At 48.4% G+C, this 27,197-nt stretch overlaps 2 protein-coding genes across 4 annotated transcripts in view; one reads left to right on the top strand and one right to left on the bottom strand.

Annotated features, from left to right (window-relative positions):
- The window catches only part of Mkrn1 (makorin ring finger protein 1), a 21,422-nt gene extending 12,751 nt beyond the window's left edge, over positions 1 to 8,671 (top strand). For both annotated transcript variants that reach the window (XM_048340335.1, XM_048340333.1), the window contains 6 exons: positions 2,933 to 3,165; positions 3,911 to 4,137; positions 4,883 to 5,097; positions 6,160 to 6,270; positions 6,717 to 6,855; positions 7,152 to 8,671. In XM_048340335.1, coding sequence (XP_048196292.1) covers positions 2,933 to 3,165; positions 3,911 to 4,137; positions 4,883 to 5,097; positions 6,160 to 6,270; positions 6,717 to 6,855; positions 7,152 to 7,364 — 1,138 coding nt within the window. In that variant the 3' untranslated portion in view covers positions 7,365 to 8,671. The remainder of the gene's footprint in view (positions 1 to 2,932; positions 3,166 to 3,910; positions 4,138 to 4,882; positions 5,098 to 6,159; positions 6,271 to 6,716; positions 6,856 to 7,151) is intronic.
- Positions 3,880 to 27,197, bottom strand: Rab19 (RAB19, member RAS oncogene family). Of its 2 annotated transcripts, none has more exons than XM_048340337.1 (5): positions 27,078 to 27,197; positions 24,779 to 24,991; positions 22,826 to 23,009; positions 18,546 to 18,825; positions 3,880 to 3,893 (listed from the first exon to the last, which is right to left on the bottom strand). In XM_048340337.1, the coding sequence occupies exons 2-4, from the start codon at positions 24,977 to 24,979 to the stop codon at positions 18,557 to 18,559; spliced, it is 654 nt and encodes a 217-aa protein (XP_048196294.1). In that variant the 5' UTR covers positions 24,980 to 24,991; positions 27,078 to 27,197; the 3' UTR covers positions 3,880 to 3,893; positions 18,546 to 18,556. The 2 variants fall into 2 exon arrangements, with proteins under 2 accessions (XP_048196294.1, XP_048196293.1); XM_048340336.1 differs by having other exon boundaries at positions 27,050 to 27,161.

Raw genomic sequence — 27,197 nt, 5'->3', positions numbered from 1 at the left:
GGGAAGAGGTTACACGTAATTATAACACCTCTGCACAGCACCCCTACAACAATATAATATATTAAATTAAAAAAAATTAAGAAGAGTCAGAGATAAGAGTCTGACTTTTCCTTCCCAGGCTGGCTTTGAACTTTGCTCTTCAGATCTCAGCCTCCTGAGTAGTAGTAACTAGGGTTACCAGCATGAGCCACTGGCACTCAGCTATGTTTAGTGTTTTGAGGAACCTCCAGACTGCTGTCCACAGTAATTGTACTAGTTTACATTCCCACACATCTCTGCCAACATTTGTTGTTGAATTCACAATGTTGGCCACTGTAACTGGGGTGAGATGGAATCTCAGAGTTGTTTTGATTTGTATTTCCTTTATGGACAGTGATGATGAGCATTTCCTCTTGTGTTTCTTTGTCGATTTCTTCTGAGATTGTTGCTTTGTCTTAACATTTCCTGAAACCTAAAAGGTTAGAGGCAGTTATAATGGAAGGATGCTTCTGGGGTTGCTTGCAGCATTCTGCCTCCGAATGCTAGAGCCAGGGGGATGAATTTTCAAGCAGGGTACTTTGTCCATAATTATCCAGGTGGTGCCATAGTCCTGCTAGGTCACAATTCAGCAGTAGAGGGTTCTGTTTAGGACTTGGGGAAAGCTTTCCTTCTCTTTTCCCCATTTAGAAAGTGTCTAGGTATACGTATTACCCTTTTTTTGCCAGCCTTGGGGCTTGAAGAACTCAGGGCCTGAGCACTGTCCTTGAGCTCTTTATGTGCAAGGTTAGCTAGCACTCTACCACTTAGGCCACAGTGCCACTTCTGGCATTTCCTTGTGTGTGTAGTACTGAAAAATTGAACCCAGGGCTTTGTGCATGCTAAGGCAAGCACTCTACCACTAGGCCAAACTCCTTGCGCATTTGAGACTTTTGTCTCCAATTAGCTACCAAAAGGCCAGTAGTGGAGCTATGGCTCAAATGGAGGAGCACCAGCATTGAATAAGTAAAAATACCAGTGAGAGTGCATGGCCCCGCTACACACACACACACATACTTGAGCATTTATTATCTTACCAGTTGCTAGAGGTCTGGGATGTGAGTGCGTTAGGTGGGTGGTTCACAGATGCAGGAGATGCCAGTTGAGATTTCAGTCAGGGTGCTGGTCATCAGAAGGGTTGGCAGGTGAAGGACTTCTTGTAAGGCTGCTGCTTGAGTGATTGGTGGCAGGACACTTTAGATGTTTGTCAGTGGACTAGCCACGGGACCGGCAGCTGGCTTTCCCCATTGCCAGCAACCCCAGACAGGAGTCAGGGAAAGCCACAATGCCTTTTATGACCTAATCTTAAGTCATTTGCTCTCATGTCCATTACACTTTGGCCAGTCACTAAGTCCAGCCCACATTGAAAGGAGCAGAAATTGAGCTCCACCTTTGGAAGGGAGGCATGTCACAGGAGTATTAGTAAGGTCTTTTTCAGGTAGGAGCTAGTCAACAGGTCTGGCAGCTGAGTTTAGTGTTCATCAATTGCAGACAAGCCTTTTATAGTAAAAGATGTGGCTTCCTGTTCTCCTCAATGATTTTGATTTAAGCTGGGTTTATAGATTTAGGACAAATGAACTGGTATTTGGAAAACAGGTAATAATCTGCCTAAAAGTTTGGTGATATTTAAGGTAGACTAAGCTGGGTGCTGATGGCTCAGGCCTGTAATCCTAGTTACTCAGATAGGCTAATACAAGTGCTTCACTGTCTCTTGTCTTGGTGTAGCCCTTGGGAAGGGACAGTTTTCTCTTGGGTGGATTCCTTTCCTTTGGATCTATTAAAGAATCCTGTATGCTGGGCTCACGCCTGTAATCCTAACTCCTCAGGAGGGTGAGATCTGAGGATCAGGGTTTAAAGCCAGCCCCGAAGTGGAGCTGATCTTCTCCCCTGCCCCCCTACCGCTCCCAAAAAAAGGGGGGGAGAAGGTATTGGGTCCTGGGTTGGGAAGTTGCAAGACAACAACTGTCTGTTCTTGGAAAACTAGAAAAAATACTAATTAAACTTATTTAGAAGTTTCTAGTATATTCACAAATACGTTGCCTCAGCATCAATTCATCACTTAAAACAGTGGATGTGAGCTGCCTCACAAGCAGGGCTGGCAGGGTCAGAGAGCAGCTTCAATCCCTTTCTCTTTTTTTCTTTTTTTTTTTTTTTTCCAGTCTTGGAGCTTGAACTCTGGGCCTGGGTGCTGTCCCTGAGCTCTTCAGCTCAAGGCTAGTGCTCTACCATTTGAGCCACAGCACCACTTCCAGTTTTCTGGTGGTTAATTGGAGATAGAGTCTCATGGTCTTTCCTGCCTGGGCTGGCTTTGAACTGTGATCCTTAGAGCTCAGCCTCCTGAGTAGGTGTGAACCACTGGCACTTGGCTCAGTTTTTTACTAGTTAATTGGAGACAAGTCTCTAGGGTTTGTCTTCCCTAGATGGCTTCAAACAGAACCTCAGGTCTTGGTCTGCTGATTAGCTAGGACCACAGCGTTGAGTCACAGGTTCACTTGATACCGTGTGCTTCATTAGCAGTGCAGTAGCCACTGGACATGCTGCAGCTGACAGCGGTTCAGGGTTACACTGTGCAAAATTGTTACACTGTGTCAGAATGACACTTGGCAAGTGAGACTAGAAGAGAGAGCTGAGCTTTATCAAAAGCAGTAAGTTGCTTCTTGAATAGAGAAAGAAGTTTAATGATTATAGATGAAGAGAATGGAGAGGGCAAAAATTGGAAGCAGTGATGTGTAAATATGGGGGAAATTCTTACTGTACATTATGTAAATACTCTTCATTTTCGTGTTGATGTAAAATGTCCCCCCATATTAGACTGGGCATCTATGTAAAGCTGCACATATTAAGGTTTGGAAATAGTCTACAAACAGCAGGGGCTACTACGTATAGTTGGACAGTAACTGTGCTTAATGACTTTCAGATATGAACACAGCAAGCCATTGAAACAGGAAGAAGCGACTGCTACAGATCCGAGCCCAGAACCATCTTTAGCTGCTTCCTCGAGTCTCCCTTCCGGAGCTGAACAGCTCACTGAAATGGACACGGGCAAAGCTGAGTCAGGAATCCCACCCCTCGCCGCTGTAGGTGGGGCAAGTTCCGAGGACTGGGTGAATGCGGTGGAGTTCATTCCTGGGCAGCCCTACTGTGGCCGGAGTAAGTACCCTCAGGTTTGAAGGGCTGGGCAGCAGCTGACTAATCAGCTGCCTTCCTGCTCTGCCCCAGTTTAGCAGAGATTTTACAGATGGAGTGGATCTTAAGTAGTACTGCATTTAGAATGTTTAGAGAAAGTGAAGCTTCTATGTATGTGTCTGTCTGTGTCCCCACCACTTGAGCCACCGCTCTACTTTTGGCTTGTTTGGGTGGTTCATTGGAGTCTCATGGACTTTCCTGCCTCACTTTGAACCACTAGTAGTTGGGATTACAGATGTAAGCCATTGATTGGACTGGCCCTGGCTACTAGTACTTTTAAAAATGAATGTTAAATGGAAAGTACAGGCATTTGTCATGGTAGTACATTCCTGTAATCTCAGCAGTGGGAAGGCTGGCTGAGACAGGAGGATTTCAAATGACTAGCTTCTTAGACTGAGATCTAAAGATTCATTCAGTAAGGTTCAAAGGCAGCCTGGACAGAAAAGTCCACGAAACACTTTATCTCCAGTTAATCAGCAAAAAGCCAGAAGTGGAGCTAGCTTTGAGTTTAAAAAAAGCCCAAGTGAGTTCAAGCCCACACAAAACATGCTAAGAGGACTATGGGAACAACCAAGTTCAGTGGGCTGTGTTGCAGTTGCGGTAGACTTTTCCTTCCCTTCTTTTCAGTTAGGTTGTCGCCTGCCCGTAGTTGTTTTGTATCTCCGTGTGCCTTACTAGCGGCGGCCTGGCCGCTCTTGTTGGTTTGCAGCTGCCCCTCCCTGCACCGCAGCCCCCATGCAGAGCCTGGGGGCCAAGGTGGAGTGTGAGAAGGAGCCGGCGGCAGTGGAGAGCAAGAAGCAGCTGTGCCCCTATGCTGCGGTGGGCGAGTGCCGCTACGGGGAGAACTGCGTGTACCTCCACGGCGACGCGTGTGACATGTGTGGGCTGCAGGTCCTGCACCCCATGGATGCGGCCCAGAGGTCACAGCACATAAAAGTAAGTGCTGTTTCCTGAGGGGACCATATTCCCTCTCAGAACAGAGCCCCAGTGTGGGCCGGCGCGCTTGGGATGGTTTCTTTGTGGCTTTTTCCCCCCTCCCTGGGCTTAGGGGATGGTGGGTCAGGAAGTCCCGGTGCCTTCTGGGTATGGTGGTGCACGGGGAGGCTGAGGCACAGGATTGCAAATTAGTCTCTACTACATAGTGCATCCGTGTTTCCAAAACAAAAAAAAAAAAGGCATGTTTTCAGAATCTCAGGCTGTAGCTTTTTCTTACCCAACCTGTTTGTTTTGTTTTTAATTGTTACAAGTGGTGTACAGAGGGGTTACGGTTATGTATGTCAGATACTTCCTCAAATCTCAGCCTCCTGAGTAGCTTAGAATGATGGGCGTGAGCCACCAGTACCCAGCCCTTATTCTTTTCCCTTTTTTTTGTCAGTCATGGGGCTTGAACATATGGCCTGGGTGCTGTCCCTGAGCTTTTTCTCTACCACTTAAGCCACAGCACCACTTGAGCTTTTTTGGTTGTTGACTGGAGATAGAGAGTCTCACAGACTTTCCTGTGCAGGCTGTCTTTGAATTGCAACCCTCCTAAGTAGCTAGGCTTACAGGCGTGAGCCACCAGCTCCCAGCTTCCCCCGTCAGCAGATTCGGACGTGAAATCGAGAGCAGTGCCCTTTCAGGCATCAAAGCCCCGGGATTGCAGGTGCCTGACAGTGTGTCTTCTCTCGCGCCATTCCTGCAGTCGTGCATCGAGGCCCACGAGAAGGACATGGAGCTCTCGTTCGCCGTGCAGCGCAGTAAGGACATGGTGTGTGGCGTCTGCATGGAGGTGGTCTATGAGAAGGCCAACCCCAGCGAGCGCCGCTTCGGCATCCTCTCCAACTGCAACCACACCTACTGTCTCAAGTGCATTCGCAAGTGGAGGAGTGCTAAGCAGTTTGAGAGCAAGATCATAAAGTGAGACCCCGCTCCAACCTTTACTTGGCCTTTCTCTGTGGGGGAAGAATTTATACTGTTGGTGCCAACTTCCAGCCACATGGACCGCATGTGAATGCATGCATTCGGCCTTAAAGCGGAGGGAGTCTAATTGGGCTGTCCTTGTATTTCATCTAGCTGCTAGGTTAGTCAGTCTTACATAGTTGGGTTTTTGTTTGTTTTTGCCAGTCCTGGGGCTTGACCTAAGGGCCTGAGCACTGTCCCTGGCTTCTTTTTGCTCAAGGCTAGCACTCTACCACTTGAGTCACAGTGCCCCTTCTGGCCATTTTCTATATATGTGGTGCTAGGGAATTGAACATGGGGCTTCATGTATACGAGGCAAGCACTCTTGCCACTAGGCCATATCCCCAGCCCCTCTTACCTTTTTAAACAAGGAATTTTGTGCTTTTTCTGAGGAGATTGTTTAATGAAGTAGCTAGTTTATTTAGGCTCTATGAACACGTCTGATGTTTTTATATTTCGTTTCCTACTCTATTCATTAAGCTAGTCAACAGTCCACCGTCCTTTATTGAGGATTGTTCTCCTAACCGAACAAAAACTACATAGAGCAAAGTTATAAGAAAAAATTGCCCATTGTGGGGCTTGATCTCAGGGCCTGAGCACTGTCCCTGAGCTGCTTTTGCTCAAGGCTAGTACTCTACCACTTATGCCACAGCGCCACTTTTGGCCCTTTCTGTTTATGTGGTACTGAGGAATGGAACCCAGGGCTTCATGCATGCTAGGCAAGTGCTATATCACTAGGCCACATTCCCAGCCCAATAAATTTGTTTAAAACAAAAGAAAAGGGGTCTGTGTGAAACGTCTTTTTTTTAACCAGTTTTTTTTTTCTTCTAAATGAGTTGGCTAGCCACTGAGCTGGATTTATAAAGCAGCTTGTCTTGCCTGAGGCAAAGGAACAGGTGTGCCTGGAGCCATTTCAGGAAGTGCCCTGGGCTTGTCAGCTCCACCTTTTAGCTGGAGGCGACCTACGGGGTGGGGTGTCTTGAAGAGCGAGAATTGCAGCCTGTCCTGTTTGTTGCCCAGGTCCTGCCCCGAATGCCGCATCACATCCAACTTTGTCATTCCAAGTGAGTACTGGGTGGAAGAGAAAGAAGAAAAGCAGAAACTCATTCAGAAGTACAAGGAGGCCATGAGGTAGGAGCACTTTGGCAGAAGGCTCTGCTGTGTGGTGCCTTCCTCCTGCCCTTTCACTTTCCACTACTGCTTTATTTTTGTCACCCCTCATGGATACGTCTCTGCCTAAGATGCAGTTTTGGGGTTGCATTCCAAGGCACTGTATGGGAATGAGTCTACTGCTGGTAGTTAAGCCCTGGGGGTAGGGGGGTGGGGGGGTGTCTGTTCTAAGTACATGTTAATAGCTGTCCTATTTTATTATCTTGCCTGCTGTCTTTCTGGAATATTTTCACTCTCCCTGATCCACAGAGAATATTTGTAGTCCGCTTTGCACACACATAACTTTGATGGAAGGCCACACTTTTGGGGGGGCTGTGAAGCCCACCTCAGCCCCTAGAGATTCCCCAGGTGCTAGCTCCACGCCCGAAGCCCACTGTGAACAAGGCGTACGCTCTTTTCCTTTCCAGCAACAAAGCATGCAGGTATTTCGATGAAGGACGTGGGAGCTGCCCGTTTGGAGGGAACTGTTTCTACAAGCATGCGTACCCCGATGGCCGGAGAGAAGAGCCACAGAGACAGAAAGTGGGAGCCTCGAGGAGATACCGGGTAACTCTCACTGATTTCCTCCCATGGGGAATATCTGCACACTGGTTGTACACATTGCGGTGTAGGGGAAATGAGCCGTGGAGAGCTTGTTGGGGGAGGGACAGGACATCCAAGTGCTGAAGACCTAGCCCGACTGACCGCAGGGGGCCAGGGGGGCGGTGGATTTGACCTGAGCAGTCCCGGCTGGCTCCCCGCGCATGCAGCCCAGCGCACTGGATGGTTTGTGTTCCAAGCCACTGGCTAGAAGATGCCGCCACCCAGCAGTGCCGCCGCCTCATGGGCCTTGTTTTTTACAGGCCCAACGAAGGAACCACTTCTGGGAGCTCATTGAGGAAAGAGAGAACAGCAGCCCCTTTGACAACGACGAAGAGGAGGTGGTCACCTTTGAGCTGGGCGAGATGTTGCTTATGCTTTTGGCTGCAGGTGGGGACGACGAGCTGACAGACTCTGAGGATGAGTGGGACTTGTTTCACGATGAGCTGGAAGACTTTTATGACTTGGACCTATAGCGGCTTTCCATGCTGTGCGAACTGCTCTGCCAGGCCTCAGACCCTAGCTGTGCCCTGTGCCGTGTGGCAGTGCGTGTGGCCCTCCCAGGTGCTGTAGTGACCACTTACCTAGGGCCTGCTCCTCCACCCCCTGGCCTTTCCCCCCGAGAGTGTGTCGTTTTCTCTGTTTCAAAAAGTTACAAAAATAAATCTTAAAGTTAGTGGGGTTTTTTTTCTTTTTGGTAACATGACTATAACTGTCAGACAGTGTAGGTTTGTTGCGTCTTCTGTTTTGAGGCAGATTGTGTTGATGGACTTTTTTTCCAGACCCTGGGTCAAGAAAAGTTCAAAACCACTGCGCTCTGGGGTCCAGGAAGTGGGGCGACGGGCAAAGGGACCCAAGCTGGCAAGTAGCGTTCTTCTTTGGATACGGACACTGAAGGTGATTCTCGGTTTCTAGTGAAATCTGCATGTCTGTGTGCTTCCTCTGTGTCCCCAACCTGGCAGATCCCCACCACAAAGCCTGCCCTGTGGTTTTGGCCTGCTGTTTTAATGGCACACAAGGAAAATCATGAAAGAAAGGTGAAATGGAGGACCATGGGTAAAAGCCCCATGGCGGAGTCGGGGGGTGGGGATGGGAACTGCTCTTCATCCCCCGCAGATTTGGTGTTAGCCGGAGAGGACCAACGTGGGCTAGTGGTTTCCGCCTTGTGTGGCAGGTGGGACTACACAGCATATCTGTAGTGCTAGCTCTGTCTGTCTGTCCTATCATTGAGAATTAAGACTCAACATAGAGGCCAAACAACCTGCCTATTCCCTACAGCAGAGCAGTTCACGCTGGGTCTTGGATGCACCATCTTAAGTTAAATGTTTGTGGTCTACCTTTTCCTGGTCCAAGCACTTTTGGAAGAACTCTTGTCCTCATTTGAGGAGTTCTGTTGTCAGGTTTTGGTGTTTGTTTGCCTCCTCCCACCCCTGAGTTTGGCAGGTAGACTGTTTTTCTAAGGTGTTTACTGCAGTGGAGTAATTGACTTGCAGTCGTAAGTCACTCTTTGCCACTAAAGGGGAGGGTGTGGCGATCCCCAGGACAGGATGAAGTTGTTAGGATTCCTTGCTGGGAAATTTTACCTTTGCATTTTTGTTGCTGTTCCCTAAAGTAACTTGGGAGATGGTCCTGCCGTGTCCATCCTCTGCTTCTGTCCTGGGCTCCCACCCATTCTTTCACCTTAAGAATAAAGAGAAATGAAGTCATTGTTGCAGAGGTCTCTGTATTTTGCAGCTGCCCTTTTGTAAGAAGCACTTTTCCCAAATAAAACAACTTAAAAATCCATTGGCTTTCTGTGTGTGAAGTGAGCTGTTTGGAAACATGCAGATCTGAAGGAATACCGCTAGTTCCTGCATCTGCGGTAGGCTGGCCTCAGGACAAGAGAGACTCCTTGACACACCCGAAGTCCGCTAAGAAACTGTAGGAGAAGCCAGGCATGGTAGGTAGCACAGGCCTAGAATCCTAGCTGCTCAGGAGACAGATCTGAATGTGGGATTTGAAGTCAGCAAATGAGGCACCAAAAAATCCAGAAGTGGAGCGGGGTGTGGCTCAAGTGGTGAGAGTGCTAAACTTGAGCTGAAAAGCTGAGGCACAGTGCCCAGGTCCCCGAGTTCAAGCCCCACTGCCAGCACAAAAATAAAAAATAGGAAGAAATGTTGCATAGAGACATGGGGGAACTAGCAGGACCAACAGGTACTACTAGTTTCAGAATCCGCAAGTCCTGACTCCAAGCTGCGAGTGACACCACGCATGGCTTCTGGAACCTGCCCCTAGGGCCCAAAAAATCCCCTGTGCAACACCATAGAACTGGCATTTTGAAAGTGGTGTTTTACATGTTGTTTTGAATGAATAGCCATTTTGTTATTCTATGTAACTCACGTGGTTTGTTGTGTGTACATGCAGCCTAATGCTGGGTTGAACTCAGGGCCTTGAGCTCTTGCTTAGCCTTTTCCGTCAAGGCTGATACTCTCCCACTTAAGCCACTTCTACTGCTGGCTTTTATTTGCTGGTTCATTGGAGGTAACAGTTTGTCCAAGTTGGCTTTAAACCAAGATCTCAGATCTCGGCCTTCTGGGTAGCTAGGACTTCAGGTGCCAGCCACCAGCACCTGGCTTCAGTCTTTTTGGATGTAAAGATTAGGAGAAGTGATCTGGGTGCTGGTGGCTTACACCTGTAATCCTAGCCACTCAGGAGGCTGAGATCCGAGTTTCAAAGTTCAAAGCCCGCCCAGGCAGGAAATTTCCTGAGAGTCTTATCTTTTAATTAACCACCAGAAAACTGCAAGTGGCACTGTGGCTCAAGTGATAGGGCCTTGAGCTGAAGAGGTCAGGGACAGCACCCATGCGCAGAGTTCAGACCCCATGACTGACAAAAAAGATTAGGAGGAATTGGTGTCTGTAATAGTACAAAGTTCTGATATAGAAACAGGACCACCTAGGGCAACACACACAGGTACACATGCCCTCCTGCCTGTTAAGTGGCTTGAACTCAGGGCCTGGGTGCTTTCTTTGACCTCTTTTTTTTTTTTTTTTTTTTTTTTGGCCAGTCCTGGGGCTTAAACTCAGGGCCTGGGCACTGTCCCTGGCTTCTTTTGCTCAAGGCTAGCACTCTACCTCTTAAGCCACAGCACCATTTCTGGCTTTTTCTGTTTATGTGGTACTTGGGAATTGAACACAGGGCTTCATGCATGCTAGGCAAGCACTCTACCACTAAGCCACACCTCACCATCGCCAAACATCCCTCCCCCCCAACTTCAGCTTTTGTGTGTGTGTTGGGTTGATTGGAGACAAGACTCAATGGGCTTTCCCTGGCCAGGCTGGCTTTGAACTGTGATCCTTAGATCTCAACTTCCTGAGTAGCTATAGGATTACAGACGTGACCCACCAGCATCTGTCTGCTTCTGACATTTTGGGTGGGATCTCAGGACTGCTGGGTGCTGATGCCTATAATCCTGTCTACTCAAGAGATACAGATTGAGGACAACAGTTCAAAGCCAGCCCATGCAAGAAAGGCCATGTGACTCAGACTCCTCTCCAATTAGCCACCAGAGAAACCCAGAAGTGGTGCTGTGGCTCAAGAGGTAGAGTGCTATCCTTGAGAGAAAAAGCTCAGGGACAGTGCCCAGACCCTGACTTCAAACACTACACAGACCAAAAACAAAACAAAACAAAAAAACCTCACACCTTTCCTAAGTAGCCAGGATTACCGGGATTACAGCTGGCCCTGGGAACCCAGCTAAGAAGTGCTTTTTCTTTATTTTTGTGTGATGGTGTTGGTGCTTGAACGCGGGGCCTAGGCACTATCCTTGAGCTTTTTTGCTCAAAGCTAGTTCTCTATCACTTAAGCCACATATCTATCCTTAGAATATTTAGCAATATGGCCTAGTGGTAGAGTGCTTGCCTTGTATACATGAAGCCCTGGGTTGGATTCCTCAGCACCACATATACAGAAAAAGCCAGAACTGGCACTGTGGCTCAAGTGGCAGAGTCCTAGCCTTGAACAAACAGAAGCCAGGGATAGTGCTCAGGCCCTGAGTTCAAGCCCCAGGACTGGCAAAAAACAACTTTGTAATGGTCTATGATCACTAAGTGGTTAATGGATATGGAAGTTGCTTGTATCTCTTTGTGCCTTTCATCTTTAGAGATAGCCAAGTGGGACTCCACACTAACACTAACAGTGTTGAGTCCTGAGAATGCTAATTAAACTGGCACTGAAATTACAGTGGCTCATGTCCATGGATCATAAAAAAATTAATGGCCAAAAATCCAGTGTGGTACAGAGTACTAAAATGACACCTGTGACCTTTGCTCGGGTGACTCCTCTTCCTTTGTGAGCAGGCTTGTGACTGCCGTGGGAGGCACTCCATTGACTGCTTCGAGTGTGTGTGTGCGCGTGCGTTTTTTGCCCAAGGCTAGCACGTAAGCCACAGCTCCACTTCCAGCTTTTTGGTGATTGGAGATAAGAGTCTTAGACTTTCTTGCTTGGACCCCGTCATCCTCGAATTTTAGCCTCCTGAATAGCTAAATTGCAGGCATGAGCCACCAGTGCCCTGCTAGTTTCCTTTGTTTTTTGCCAGTCCTGGGGCTTGAACTCAGGGTCTGGGCACTGTCCCTGAGCTTCTTATGCTCAAGGCTAGCACTCTACCACTTGAGCCACAGCGCCATTTCTGGCTTTTCTGTTTATGTAGTGCTGAGGAATCGAACCCAGGGCTTCATGTATACGAGGCGAGCACTTTACCATTAGGCCATATTCCCGGCCCCCCCCCCCCAGTTTCTTTTCTTATACGGCGGAGACAAGTTGGGGTGAGCCTGGTGTAATCCTTGTAAAATAACAGTGTTTTGTCTGGCTGGCCGTGGAAGAGGAAGTCAGTGTCATGAACGCTGCAGGTGAGCTGGACAGGAGGAAATAGCCCTGCTGTGAGTTGTCTGTGGGGCCATGTATGGCAAGGAGCTGTTGAGCTGGCGGGAACACAGGCCTCGGCTCTGCAACCACAAGGAAATGAATTCTGCCCACAAGCAGCGGGAGCCCAGCCTCTAGTGGAAACCACAGCCCTGGCTGACATGCTGTCCTGGCCTTCAGGAACTGGCAGGGGTGTGTATGTGTGTCTTCACTGCCTGCCTGCGTGCCTGTGATCTTTCCATGCCTGCGAGGATGTCCTTTGTTCAAATTCACGTCCTCACCAGGCACAGGCGGCTCATGCCTGTAATCCTAGCTACTCAGGAGGCAGGCACCTGAGGATTATGGTTCAAAGCCAAGCAGGAAAGTCTGTGAGACTCTGATCTCCAATTAACCACCAAAAAGCTTGAAGTGGAGCTGTGGATCAAAGTGGTAGACCCCTAGACTTGAGCAAAAAGAGCTCAGAGACGGCATCCAGGCTCCTAGTTCAAATCCCACAACTAACCTTCCCCCCCCCAAAATGTTTATTCCATGTGTGCACTTTAAGCCACATGTTTATGACTATTTCTTATGCAACAATAGAAAATAAATCTGCCAGGTACCGGTGGCTCACACCTGTAATTCTAACTACTCGGGAGGCAGAGGTCTGGAGATCACCATTTGAAACAAGCCCAGAGAGAAATGTGCCGGAGACTCTTGTTTCCAATAAGCCACTCAAAAAAGCTTCAAATGGCTCTGTGACTCAAGTAGTAGAGAGTTACTCTTTAGCATAAATGGACAGTGGCCAAGGCCCAGAGTTAAAGCCCCAGGACCGGCAAACGAAAAAAAAAAAAAAAAACAGGAAAAAAATCAAGGAGAAGATTTTGGTCTATATCTCTATAGTTGAATCTTTTATTTATTTATTTTTTGGCCAGTCCTGGGCCTTGGACTCAGGGCCTGAGCATGGTCCCTGGCTTCTTCCCGCTCAAGGCTAGCACTCTGCCACCTGAGCCACAGCGCCCCTTCTGGCTGTTTTCCATATATGTGGTGCTGGGGAATCGAGAGCTTCATGTGTAGGAGGCAAGCACTCTTGCCACTAGGCCATATTCCCAGCCCAGAATCTTTTATTTTATATATATATATTTTTTTTCCAGGCCTGAGGCTTGCACTCAGAGCCTAGGCACTTTGAGCCACAGCTCCACTTCCAGTTTTTGAGTGGTTAATTGGAGATAATAATCTAATGGATTTTCCTAATGGCTCGCTTTGAACTGTGATCCTCAGATCTCAGCTTCCTGAGTAGCTTCGATTATAGGTGTGAGCCACGAATGCCTGGTGATCTTTATTGGATCTTTATTTAGTGTAGGTGGATATTTCTCACCTTATTAATAACAATTTGGCTATGTTTTAAAATGTGTACACAATTTAATAGTCCCCTATTGCTGAAGTTTATCTTCAGGTTTTCACTATTACTAACAGTAGTGTTCCCCAAATCCATGAGGAATTGCCCAAGCTAAATACCCATAGTCTCCTGGGTACTAGAGGAACAAAACAATGGGACGCATCATCAGTTGTTTCCAGGCACCAATTCTTTCCTACTAAGTCATTGCAAAAGCCCTTGGGTAAGAAATTGCTGCTTCTCATTGTTATTTTTATTTTTATTTATTTATTTTTTGCCAGTCCTGGACCTTGGACTCAGGGCCTGAGCACTGTCCCTGGCTTCTTTTTGCTCAAGGCTAGCACTTGGTGACTTGAGCCACAGCGCCACTTCTGGCTTTTTCTATATATGTGGTGCTGAGGAATCGAACCCAGGGCTTCATGTATACAAGACGAGCACTTTACCACTAGGCCATATTCCCAGCCCCCCTCATTGTTATTTTTTTTTAATGCCAGTCCTGGGGCTTGAACTTTGTCCCTGATCTTTTTTGGTGTTTTAATTGGAGATAGATAGGAATCTCATGGACTTAGCTTCCCAGACTGGCTTTGCCTCTAGAGTAGCTAGGAATATAGGTGTGAGATACCTGTGTTTGCTTCTTGTAACTGAGAAAGCTACACGAGAGGTTATGGAGATGCATGATTGCAGAGATTGAGGATGCCCACGTCTCTGTGTGCGTGTGTGTACGTGTGTGCACAATGAATGATGGAACCCAAATCTAATCAGAGGCCGTGATCCAAGAGGGACTCGAAGTTTTGCCTTTTCCTTTGCATTGTGGGGACTGAGGGCTGGCCGGGGCTGGGCGTGTACCAGGCAAGCTCTCGGCCACTGAGCTCCATCCTCCAGCCCTCACCGAGGAGGAGTGGAGCGCACTTGGGAAGAATAAATTCTGGACCCACATTGCTTGGGTTTGAATTCTGGGTCTGATGCTTAAACTCGCTGTTTTATTGTAATCCCTGCATCTCACACCTTCATTTGTTTCTATTTTCTTGCAGTGCTAGGCATTGAGTCAGGGCTTTGCGCATGCTAAGTAAGCACTCTATCCCTGACCTGCAACCCTCCCATAGCCTTTATTGTGTTACGTGTGCAGGGACTGGGGCTTGAACTCAAGACCCATATACAGTATCTTAGCTTTTTCTTTTAAGGGTAGTGCTTAACCGCTTGAACCATAGCTCCACTTCTGGCTTTTCTTTTCTTTTCTTTTTTTTTTTTCTGGTGGTTAATTGGAGATAAGAGTCTCATGGACTTCCCTGCCTGGGCTGATTTTGAACCTTCATCCTCAGATCTCAGCGTCCTGAGGAGCTAGGATCACAGATGTGAGCCACTGGCACCTAGCATTGAAATCCTTACTTGGAAAAAGTTCCTTCTTCAAAAGCCAGCGGACAGCTGGCGTTCCACTTCTGGTGCATGTACTGCCAGAGGCTCCCAGTGTCACCACAGTACCATTGTTGCCGTGTTACTTGTCAGTGACATCCTGAGAAGGGATTTAGAAAGAGTGGGAGAACAATGAAGTACTGGCTGGAAGATTTCCTCACATGGGGAAATGCATTAGACCTCAGTGAAATGTCAGGGTGTTTTATTTATTTTTTTGCCAGTCCTGGGGCTTGAACTTGGGGCCTGGGCACTGTCCCTGAGCTTCTTTTGCTCAAGGCTAGCACTCTACCACGTGAGCCACAGCGCCACTTCTGGCTTTTTCTGTTTATGTGGTGCTGAGGAATCAAACCCAGGGCTTCATGCCTGCTAGGCAAGCACTCTACCACTAATCCACATTCCCAGTGTTTCATCATCTTACTCTAGCAAGATATCTCTTCAGAATTTAATTTTCTGCAACCCCCTTGTTACCACCCATGCGATATGAGAGTTGGGAGAATAATACTGTAATCTTCTTCCTGCCCAGTCTGCCCATGCCCACTGCCCAGGTGGGAATGGTTTTACAAAGGCAGATTGTGGCCTGCCAAGCTCAGAACTCTCTCTCCCTCCCTCTCAGCCTCTCTTCCTTTTCCCTTCTCCTTCTCCCTCCTCCCTTCTTACTGAGCATTGTTTGGTCTGATCCAAAGAAAGCACTCCTCTTGGGGGCCCTTTCTAGTATGTACTGGCGGAAACCCTGGGTGGTTAATTACAGGTGGGTGGGACTCAGGCAACGCTGGAGACTTTTTTTTTTTTTTTTGCCAGTCCTGGGGCTTGGACTCAGGGCCTGAGCACTGTCCCTGGCTTCTTTGTGCTCAAGGCTAGCACTCTGCCACTTGACCCACAGCACCACTTCTGGCCATTTTCTGTATATGTGGTGCTGGGGAATAGAACCCAAGCTTCATGTATGGGAGGCAAGCACTCTTGCCACTAGGCCATATCCCCAACAACGCTGGTGACTTGTGGGAAGGACTTTAGGACTGGATTCTGATCACCCCTCCACCCAATGCGTGGTCCTAGAAGCTGCCTAGGTCTCAGAGCTGGCTGGGATAATGCAGAGAATAAGCTGGTGGGAGTCCATCCTTTCCCAAGTCCCATGTTCTCAGGTTATTCCAGTTTAAGGTTGTAATTCTAGTTTTGTTTTGTTTTTTTTTTGTTTTTTTGGCCAGTCCTGGGCCTTGGACTCAGGGCCTGAGCACTGTCCCTGGCTTCTTTTTACTCAAGGCTACCACTCTGTCACTTGAGCCACAGCGCCACTTCTGGCCATTTTCTGTATATGTGGTGCTGGGGAATTGAACCCAGGGCTTCGTGTATACGAGGCAAGCTCTCTTGCCACTAGGCCATATTCCCAGCCCCAAGGTTGTAATTCTAGGAAACATACATGCTATTCCTCCTCCTGTCAGTGAACAAGCTCAAGTTTGGTTTTTGTTTTGTCTTGTTTTGAACTTTTTTTCTTTTGTGCCAGTCCTGGGGCTTAAACTCAGGGCCTGGTCACCATCCCCCCCCCCTTTTATTTTTTTCTGAAGGCTAGCTCTCTAGCACCTGAGCCTCCGCTTACAGCTTTTTCTTTCTTTTTTTTTATTTTGGTAGCTAATTGTAGCGATGAATCTCACGGACTTGCGGTTGGAGGAATGGTGGAGCATCAGCCAATGAGGGAAAGAGTCAGGTACCGGGTTTGAGTCCCCATCTTGGACAAAAAATAAAGAAAAAGAAAAAGAATCTCATGGACTTTACTGCCCTGGCTGGCTTCGAACCTGGATGCTCAGATCTCAGCCTCCTGAGTAGCTCGGGTTACAGTTATGTGCCACCTGTGCATAGCCAAACTGAAGTTCTTTGTCGGGGGTAAGGGTTTCTGTTTCTCCACTTCACAGAGCCAGGGCTTGTCCTTCCCTGTCCCCACGCGGGCAATTGCTGCTGAGCAACCGCAGGGCAATCCTAGCTGCCCAGGAGGCGGAGATCTGAGGATCAAGGTTCAAAGCCAGTCCTGGCAGGAAAGTTTGTGAGACTCTTATCTCCAGTTAACCACAAAAAGCTGAAAGTAGGCTGGGAATGTGGCTTAGTGGTAGAGTGCTTGCCTAACATGCATGAAGCCCTGGGTTCGATTCCTCAGTACCACATATACACAGAAAAAGCCAGAAGTGGCACTGTGGCTCAAGTGGTAGAGCACCAGCCTCGAGCTAAAAAAGTTCAGAGGTAGTGCCCAAGCCCTGCATTCAAACCCAAATACATGCAAAAAATAGAATAAAACCCACAAAAGCTACAGCTAGCCTTTACACTCTAACGAATCTGGCTCCAACTGCAGCTGTGTATCTAGCCACAGCTAGAGGTGCGATCAGTAGCAGAGCACCTGCCTAGCAAGTGGGAGTCCTTGTGTTCAAACCCCTGAGTTCAGACTGCAGGGAGAGGAACCTGGGATTTCTGTCGAAGGACCTGCCTGCCTGCCTGCCTTTCCTTTCTAACTCAGTGCTTTGCACTTGTTAGGTAGCTGCTCTACTGCTTGAACCATACCTCCAGCCCTTTTGTTTTACTTTGGGTTTTTAGACAGAGTCTCATGCTTTTGTCCCAGGACCTGTCTTGGTCTGAGACCTCTTGTCTCTGCCTCCTGAGAAGCTAAGACCTTACAGGCCTCAACCTCCATGCCTCATCCTTGTTTTCTGTTTTGGTGGGTTTTGTTAGTTGTGGGGCTTGAACTCAGGGCCTGGGCACTGTCCCTGAGCCTTTTCACGTGTGCGTTACCTCTTTGAGCCAACAAGCTTCATCTGGTTTCTTGTGAGTACTAAGAGATAGAAATCGCAAGGACTTCCTTCCCTGGGCTGGCTTTGAACCATGATCCTGTCAGATCTCGGTCCCCTGAGTGGCTAGGATTGTAAGAGAATGAGCCACCGGTGCCCAGCTGCCTGCTTTTTTTTTTGTCACCAGAGCCCAGACTTAGAACACAGAGTCTGATGCGTTTTGCTCTTCGAAGGCTAGCATTCTACCACCTGAGCCATGCCGCCAACCTCTTGTTTTCTGTTTTTGAGATAATTTCGCTTTACAGCCAAGATGGCCATGGTCCTGCCCCAGTTTCCCAAGTGCTGGACTGTGGGTCTCTGTAACCACACCCAGCCCAGCACTCCATTAGGTTTTTATTTACCCACTTCATTATCTTAAAAAAATTTTTTTTTTTTTTTGCAATGCTGGGGATTGAACCCACCCAACAATGCCTCACACATTCTAGGCAAACAGGTATACCACTGAGCTACAGCCCCAGCCCTCCTTTCATTTTCATTGTGAAGGGGGACAAGCGTTAACTCTGTCCCCACGGTACCAGCTGCTTACTTGACACCTACAGGAAGCCATGCATACTGGTTTGCTAGTCTGCAATGAGCCAATTTAATTTCAGCAGGTCACACTCAGTGTGTGAGAGAAATTGTAGGCATCTCATATCCTCATGGGGAAACTAGGGTGACCAAATCAGCCCATGGAGGGTGAAGTGGGGTCCAATTCCTGTCCCCTCCGGTGATCTTTCCCCTGATCCTTCACGAAGCAGTATTTCCGGTGCTTGTGCCATCGGGTCTTCCAGATGAAGACCTGAGATGCAAATATCATGACACAAAGTGGTGCCAGCATTGCAGGTTTTCCTTTACCCCTTGCCTGAGCTGCTACAACGTGTTCTGGAATGTTCTAAAAACTATTTTCTGCCCTGTCTCCATCATCTCGCCTCTCTTCTTTCTTTCTACCCTTTGTTGTCAAGTGAAGAAGCAGAACCCAGTAGGAATCAGATTACAGGTGGGGGTGGGGGGAGGCCGGAAGGAAGGGAGAGAAGAAACCTTGAGTGACCACCCCCCTTCCCAAAGTTCCTGGCGTTACTGGTGGTGTGCCCTTTGTTCTCAGTCTGTTCAGCGGCCTGTGTCGCCCCCAGGAGACACCAGGCGCACTGGCTGCTGGGGGATTCCGAGCCCACCGCCGGCTCCGTCAGCAAGAGCAATGTGTCTGCTCGCTGGGCGCCTGGGCCAGGAGAACCGGGCTGGAATCGTGCGGGAAGCCGTGCTGGGCGCCCTCCCCATACAGGTGCAGGCTGTTGCGGGCGATCAGCTCCTTAGCCATCAGCACGAAGACTTCGTCGATGTTCTTGGACTCCTTGGCCGATGTCTCCAAAACTGCCAGGAGGCCGTACTTCTCTGCCAGCGTGCAGGCGTCCTCAAACAGCACGTGTCGTTTCTCCCACATGTCTGACTTGTTTCCTGCAGGTGAAAGACAAACAGATATTCCACTCTGTAACCTGCCTTTCTCCCCAAAATGACCTTTGAGAAAACACAATCGCCAGGCACCAGTGGCTCACACCTGTATTCCTAGCTACTCAGGAGGCTGAGATCTGAGGATGGCGGTTCAAAGCCAGCGCAGGCAGGAAAATCCATGAGACTCTTATCTCCCATTAACCACCAGAAAAGCAGAAGTGGTGCTGTGGCTCAAGTGGTAGAGCGCTAGCCTTGAGCTGAAGAGCTCAGGGACAGCGCCCAGGCCTAGAGTTCAAGCCCCACAACTGACCAAACAAGAACAACAACAATAAACAAAAACAAAAAACCAAAACCACTTCTAGCTAGGCACCTATGGTTTATACCTACAATCCTAGTGACTTGAGGTAGAGATCCAGAGGATTGAAGTTAAAAGGCAGCAAGGGCAAAGCGTTAAGGAGACCCCCGATATCACCCAATAGGTGGGTGGGGTGGCATGCACCTGCCATTCCAGCTACACAGCAGGCTGAGACTGGATAGGCGGTGGTTCCAGACCAGTCGAGGTAAAAATGGTTTTAAGATTCTATCTCGGGGGCTGGGGATATGGCCTAGTGGCAAGAGTGCTTGCCTCGTATACATGAGGCCGTGGGTTTGATTCCCCAGCACCACATATACAGAAAACGGCCAGAAGTGGCACTGTGGCTCAAGTGGCAGAGGGCTAGCCTTGAGCAAAAAGAAGCCAGGGACAGTGCTCAGGCCCTGAGTCCAAGGCCCAGGACTGGCCAAAAAAAAAAAAAAAGATTCTATCTCGGGCTGGGAATATGGCTTAGTGGTAAAAGCGCTCGCCTCGTATGTATGAAGCCTTGGGTTCGATTCCTCAGCACCACATACATAGAAAAAGCCAGAAGTGGCGCTGTGGCTCAAATGGTAGAGTGCTAGCCTTGAGCAAAAAGAAGCCAGGGGGGCTGGGAATATGGCCTAGTGGCAAGAGTGCTTGCCTCCTATACATGAGGCCCTGGGTTTGATTCCTCAGCACCACATATACAGAAAATGGCCAGAAGTGGTGCTGTGGCTCAAGTGGCAGGGTGCTAGCCTTGAGCAAAAAAGAAGCCAGGGACAGTGCTCGGGCCCCGAGTTCACGGCCCAGGACTGGCCAAAAAAAAAAAAGAAGCCAGAGACAGTGCTCAGGCCCTGAGTCACAAGCCGACTGGACTGGCAAAAAAAAAAAGATTCTATCTCACAAGGAAAAATGCTGGGTGTGGCAGGGAGCAGGGAGTGCCTGGCTGCATTGTAGTTATGATGGGAAGTGTAAATAAGAGGATATCATTTCTAGGCCTGCCCAGGCAAAAAAAAGAACCCGATTCAAAAAGAACTTCAGTGCCAGGCCCCAGGGGCTCACATCTATAATCCTAGCTACTCAGAAGGCTGAGATCTGAAGATGGCAGTTCAAAGCCAGCCTTGGCAGAAAAGTCCCTGTGTGACTGTTTTTTTTGGTGGGGCATGGGGTTTGAACTCAGGGCCTGAGTGCTGTCCTTGAGCTTTTTCTTTTTCTTTTTCATTTTTTTTTTTTTTTTTTTGGCCAGTCCTGGGGCTTGGACTCAGGGCCTGAATACTGTCCCTGGCTTCTTTTTGCTCAAGGCTAGCACTCTGCCACTTCAGCCGCAGCGCCACTTCTGGCCATTTTCTGTATATGTGGTGCTGGGGAATCGAACCCAGGGCCTCATGTATACGAGGCAGGCACTCTTGCCACTAGGCCATATCCCCAGCCCCTTTCTTTTTCATTTTTTTTTTTGCTGCCAGTCCTGGGCCTTGGACTCAGGTCCTGAGCACTGTCCCTGGCTTCTGTTTGCTCAAGGCTAGCACTCTGCTACTTGAGCCACAGCGCCACTTCTGGCTGTTTTCTATTTATGTGGTACTGGGGAATCGAACCCAGGGGTTTGTGTATATGAAGCAAGCACTCTTGCCACTAGGCCACATTCCCAGACCCCTTGAGCTTTTTCACTCAAGACTAGCACTCTACCATTTTGAGCCACGGCACCACTTCTGGTTTTCTGGTGGTTAACTGGACATATGAGTCTCTCAGACTTTCTTGTCCATGCTAGCTTCTAACTGTGATTCTCAGATCTTAGCCTCCTGAGTAGTTAGGATTACACGGGTGAGACTCTTATCTCCAATTAACCTTCAAAAACTGGAGGTGGTGCTGTGGCTCAGAGTGGTAGAGCACTAGCCTTGAGCAAAAATGCTCAGGGACAGTACCCAGGCCCTGAGTTCAAGCTCCATGACTGACCAAAAAAGTCAAAATCTTAAGCCAGGCAGGGGTGTGGCTAAAGCAATAGAGTACAAGTATAAAGTCTCCAGGACCTCAAACATAAAAACAAAACAAAAAGCATACTTTTCAGTTCCACCACAGCATACATGCATTCATTTGCAAGTCATGATTGAAGGCAAATTTACTAAAATGAAGCCACAGATGAATGGAAAAAGAGCCAATCTCTGCCTTTGTCATTCCATAAGCTCTTTAGGAACTGAGGGAAGGGTTAGAGGTGAGATACAGCACCTGCCTAGCAAGATTGAGGCTCTGAGTTCAAACAAGAAAGAACTGAGGAGTAGCCAGACTCTAGTGCCAATCCTAGCTACTCAGACTAACATCTAAGGATCTCCACTTGACTAGCCCAGGCAGAAAAGTCCGAAAGACTTATCTCCAATAATTATGCAACGAGCCAGAATTGGAGGCATAGCTCAAGTGGTAGAGTTCCAGCGGTGAACAAAATAGCCAACTGAACCAGCACCAGAGGCTCACTTCTGTAATCTTAGCTACTTAGGAAGCTGGGATCTGTGCATCTGTGAGACTGTGAGTCTCTTAGATCCTGTCCTGAGTAGCTAGGATTACAGGCATGAGCCAACGGGGCCCTATTCACCTAGGGTCTTATAGGGTGTGTGCTGTCATTCAAAGGCAGGTTCATCTGAGGGGCTCCCTGAAGACTTGGGGCCCCTGACCACTCCAGCTCTCATTCTTGAGGAAATCTGCTGCAAATTATCAGGCAAGGTGCTTTCTGGGGTTCCATCCCCAGCTTACACTGTCCCTTCCACTGGGGTCTGAACTCAGGAACTTCAGCTTGCTTGGTCACAGGTAACATTCTGCCATTTGAGCCATGCTTCAAGCCCAGCTTTTGTGTGTGTGTGTGTGTGTGTGTGTGTGTGTGTGTGTGTGTGACTCCTGGTGCTTGAACTCAGGGCTTGGGCAGTGTCTTGGTGCTTCTTTTGCTCAAGGCCAGCACTCAACCACTTGAGCCACAGCACCGCTTCTGGCTTTTTCTATTCATGTGGTACTGAGGAATGGAACCCAGGGCTTCATGCATGTGAGGCAAGCACTCTACCACTAGGCCATATTCCCAGCCCAGTGTTTGCACTTTTAAGATTTCATGATCCTCTGCTGGACATAGTGGCTTGATCAAGCTTATCACTCCAGCTACTTGGGAGGCGAAGACTGAAAGGATCTGGGTGAGCACTAGCAAAAAGGGAGACCCCCATCTCAATAAACAAGCAGGATGTTGTGGCACATGTTGTAATAGTAGCTACTTGGAGGCAATAGATAGGAGAATTGCAGTTTGAGACTGTCCCAGGGCAACAAAGTCTTGACAAGACTATAAAAATAAAGCAAAGAGGGGTCGGGAATATGGTCTAGTGGCAAGAGTGTTTGCCTCGTATACATGAAGCCCTGGGTTCAATTCCCCAGCACCACATATGCAGAAAATGGCCAGAAGTGGAGCTGTGGCTCAAGTGGCAGAGTGCTAGCCTTGAGCAAAAAGAAGCCAGGGACAGTGCTCAAGCCCTGAGTTCAAGGCCCAGGACTGGCCAAAAAATAAATAAATAAATAAAGCAAAGGAATGAGGGGGGGGGGCGTCAAGCACTGTGTTTATACTCTAGTATTACAATTTTTTTTTTAACCATGTTTTGGAAATTGCAAAATGAGACGAGATGAACGTTGGTAAACAAAGAGCAGTATTACCGATCAGCATGATGACCAAGTTGGCCGCTCCGTACTTCTCTATCTCATGAATCCAGTGGGGGACAGACTCGAAGGTGGACCTCCGCGTCAGGTCGTAGGCGATGATGGCCGCGTGCGCGCTGCGGTAGTAGCTCTGGGTGATGGTGCGGAAGCGCTCCTGGCCCGCCGTGTCCCACACCTGCATCTGCGGAGGGAGAGAGGCCAGGTCTGCCTGCCAGGGCAGCTGCACCCCGGGGGCATCCCGGCCCCTGCGGGGGGGGGGGGGAGACCGAGGGATAGACATGCTTTGGGGTTTGGAGGCTGCTACCTAAGCGCCTCCCTGTATTCTTCCTGCTCTAAGAGTTTTCACCTCAGTTATCCTTTAGCCAGATGTGGGGGCTCTTTTTATTAAGGCTCCCATATGAGGAAATATGGCTGGACTTCTTCACTTTTTTTTTAAATTAAATTTTATTGACTAGGTGATGTACAGAAGGGGTACAGTTACATAATAAGGTAGTGAGCACATTTATTTATTTATTTATTTTTTGGCCAGTCCTGGGACTTGAACTCAGGGCCTGAGCACTGTCCCTGGCTTCTTTGTGTTCAAGGCTAGCACTCTTCCAGTTGAGCCACAGCGCCACTTCTGGCCATTTTCTGTTTATGTGGTGCTGGGGAATTGAGCCCAGGGCCTCATGTATACAAGGCAAGCACTCTTGCCACTAGGCCATATTCCCCCGCTCACATTTCTTGTCTTATTTGTTACACCCTCCCTCGTTTTCTTTCCCTTTCCTAGTTCAGGTAAGCATATCCAGTGTACCAAAAATCATATATAGGGGCTGGGGAGATAGCCTAGTGGCAAGAGTGCCTGCCTCGGATACACGAGGCCCTAGGTTCGATTCCCCAGCACCACATATACAGAAAAACGGCCAGAAGCGGTGCTGTGGCTCAAGTGGCGGAGTGCTAGCCTTGAGCGGGAAGAAGCCAGGGACAGTGCTCAGGCCCTGAGTCCAAGGCCCAGGACTGGCCAAAAAAAAAAAAAAATCATATATAGGGGCTGGGAATATGGCCTAGTGGTAAAGTGCTCACCTTGTATACATGAAGCCCTGGGTTCGATTCCTCAGCACCACATATATAGATCAAAGCCAGAAGTGGCGCTGTGGCTCAAGTGGTAGAGTGCTAGCTTTGAGCAAAAAGAAGCCAGGGACAGTGCTCAGGCCCTGAGTCCATGCCCCAGGACTGGCAACAAAAACAAAACAAACCAAAATCATGTACAGTGACCACATGGGGTGCGCCATAGGAAATTCACCTAATACATTAAACATAACGACAATAATAAAATCCTCCTGTTTCCATCTCTCGGAATTCATTTTTCTTAGCCTCATCCTATATCATCATATGTGCATAGCTGTTGAGCTATTGTGATCCTCTGATAGGACTATCCTAGACCTTTTTATGTTTATTTAGTAATTGTTTGGTTTTAGAGACATACTGTAAAGTTGCTGACCCAAACATGTGGAAATACCATTTGAAAAGAAGTTTGTCATTTTACAGACATGTTCTCTACTGTTCTGTGTGTTTACTCTGTATGTGCGTGCATGCGCGCGCACACACGCACACACACACACACACACACACACACACACACACACACACCAGTCCTAGGGCTTGAACTCAGGGCCTGGGTGCTGTCCCTGAACTTTTTTTGCCCAACAGTAGTGCTCTACTACTTTGGGCCGCAGCTCCACTTGTGGCTTTTGGGTGGTTAATTCAGACTTTCCTGCCCAGTCTGGCTTCCAACTGAGATCCTCAGGTCTCAGCCTGGAGTAGCTAGGAATACAGGCGTGAGCGACTAGCCTCCGGCTGTGTTCATGTCTTATTTACAAGGTTGGTGTCCCAGGGCAGGATATACGCATGGGCTGGAATGTAGGAAGCTCTGGCTAAGAGACAGGCAAGGACCCCCTCCTCCCCTCTGACCTTCACTTTTTTGCCGTCGATCTCCAGGGAGCGCACGGTGAAGTCCACCCCAATTGTGTTCTGCTGTGTCTCGGTGTAGACCCCAGATTTGAAGTGCTGAACCACACAGGTCTTCCCCACGTTGGAATCTCCAATGAGAATGACCTTGAACAAGAAGTCAAAGTTCTCATCGGCAGTCCTGGCTGAGCTGGAGAACGGCATGACTTTAGTCTCCTAGAATAGACAGAAGGAAGAAAAAAATTCAGGTTCTTCTTAGTGTCTGCCAGGGATTGGAGACCCAGTGGAAATGAGAGTGGGGGAGGGGGCTTCTGGCTTTTCCCATCGTGATGGAGGAAAGAGGCCAATGATAGATCACACCTGCCCTGATGTACATTGACATCATTTTTAGGGTATCCTCAGACTGAGGGGGTCCTACTAGCATTTATTTATTGGTCCTGATCCTGGGGATTGAACTTGGTGCCTGGGCACTGTCCTTGAGATTTCGTGCTCAAGGCTAGTGCTGTACCACTTAATCCACAGCTCCAGTTCTTGATTTGTTTTTGGTAGTTTATTGGAGAGAAGAGTCTTGTGTACATTTCTGCTCAGGCTGGCTTTAAACTGTGACTAGCCTTGAGCAGAAATGCTAAGCAAGAACATGAGGCCTCGAGTTCAAGTCCCATTACTGGCAAACACATATGTGCACACCTACAAGGAAAAGAATGGTGTAGGAAATTTTACCTTAGTACGAAAAATAACTTAAAGGTTTCTAATGACAATGTGTTTCCAAATTAAGTGATTATCAGAATTACTTGGGGGAGATTATTAAAAGTTTATGTTCCCAGAGCCCACCCCAGGCCCATTATATATATATTTCAAAATATCATGTTTTATATATACATTTCAAAATTCAGTACACACACAAATACTTCCTGGTGATTTTGGTGAACTGTCAGGTTTGAGAAACATTAACACAATCATCCACCTTGAACTTGATTCCCAACTCCTGTCTAAATATATCTTCTGTCAGAAAAATCTCATCACTTCCTGAAAACAACCTACTTTACATCACTGAAACCTTTTGTTGTTGTTGTTGTTGTTGATTGTGGGGCTTGAACTCGGGGCCTGGGCACTATCCCTGAGCTCTTTTGCTAAAGACTAGCACTCTACCAGTTAGAGCCACAACACTGTTTTCAGTTTCCTAATGGTTAATTGGAGATAAGAGTCTCATGGGTTTTCTTGCCCAGGCTGGCTTAGAACCGAGATCTTCAGATCTCAGTCTCCTGAGTAGCTAGGATTACAGGCGTGAACTACCAGCGCCAACTTCATAGAAACCTTTCTCTCTGGGGTTTCCACTTATCAGTTGTGTATATATGTCCCTCACTTCACCAGCACTTGTCCAGTTCCTCTCCTCACAACGGCTCTTTCAGTGTAAGAAACCGCACGGCTTGATCCCTGAAGGCAGCCATCCTTTCCATGTTGAAGCTCTCTCTCACAGGATGTGGAGTTAGGGCTCCTCATTAAATACCTCCGGAAGGTACGTGAAACCTTACGACATTTGAGGATGCAATGTGCTGTGCTGTCCATTGCTCCTGCCTGGGCACACCCTTCCTCATGTCCCCAAATGCTTTTTTGGTTTTCTCTAATGTCATTGAAGAGGCCAATGTCTGTAATCCTAGCTATTCTAGGAGCCTGAGATCTGAGGAGCTCAGCTTGAAGCCAGCCTGGGCAGGAAAGCCCAGGAGACTCTTAGCTCCAATCAACCACCAAAAAGGCTGGAAGTGGAGCTGTGGCTCAAGTGGTAGAGTGCTAGCAAGAGCTAAGGAATAGCACCTAGGCCCTGAGTTCAAGCCCCAGTACTGGCACACACACACACACACACACACACACACACACACACACACACACCTCCCTCTATATCATCACAAATTAAAATGCATACAAATATCTTATTTGTACATCCAACCCAGGCTTTGGTCGCCTGGGAAATCACATACGGCTACCTCCTCTAGCAGACCAGAGGCACAATCAAACTACTGTTTTCTTTTTTTTTTTTTAAAGTCTGACTTTTCAACTGAAGGAAGCTAATTCCACTTCCGGTGTTTTACCACCGTCACTTGAGCTGAGACCTTGTTTCCTCTCCCCTCCTCCGCTTTCTCCTCCTAAGCCCCCAGGAATGCTACAAAAGCCCCTCTGCCTTGGCTGGGGGGGGCTTGTGGGGGGCCCCCCATGGTGTCCTCCCTCCCGAGATCACCCCCTCCATCCCACAGCTGGGCCCCTGCCCTCCTCCTGCACCTGTTGCTTCCTGGACCGCAGCTCTCGCCTCGCCAAGCTGCAGGTAAATGTTTTCTTATTCTCCTGGTTTCCTTCGCAGCCCTCGGCGCCCCTTCTTCCTCCTGCCTCGCTGCGTGGTGGGAACTGTAGTCCTGGCCCGGGTGTCAGG

This window comes from Perognathus longimembris, chromosome 2 (assembly GCF_023159225.1).
Source record: "Perognathus longimembris pacificus isolate PPM17 chromosome 2, ASM2315922v1, whole genome shotgun sequence".
NCBI classification, from domain to species: Eukaryota; Metazoa; Chordata; class Mammalia; order Rodentia; family Heteromyidae; genus Perognathus; species Perognathus longimembris.
The sequence above is the reverse complement of the archived record's forward strand: the minus strand, read 5'-3'. Positions and strand labels throughout refer to the sequence as shown.

What these genes read in the sequence shown, in the direction of transcription:
- Rab19 (XM_048340337.1), bottom strand. Translation starts at nt 24,979, where the DNA reads ATGCCGTTCTCCAGCTCAGCCAGGACTGCCGATGAGAACTTTGACTTC. An exon ending in TCGACGGCAAAAAAGTGAAG is followed by an intron (nt 23,010 to 24,778) that starts GTCAGAGGGGAG and finishes CTCCCTCCGCAG; the next exon opens with ATGCAGGTGTGGGACACGGC. An exon ending in CTTGGTCATCATGCTGATCG is followed by an intron (nt 18,826 to 22,825) that starts GTAATACTGCTC and finishes TTTCACCTGCAG; the next exon opens with GAAACAAGTCAGACATGTGG.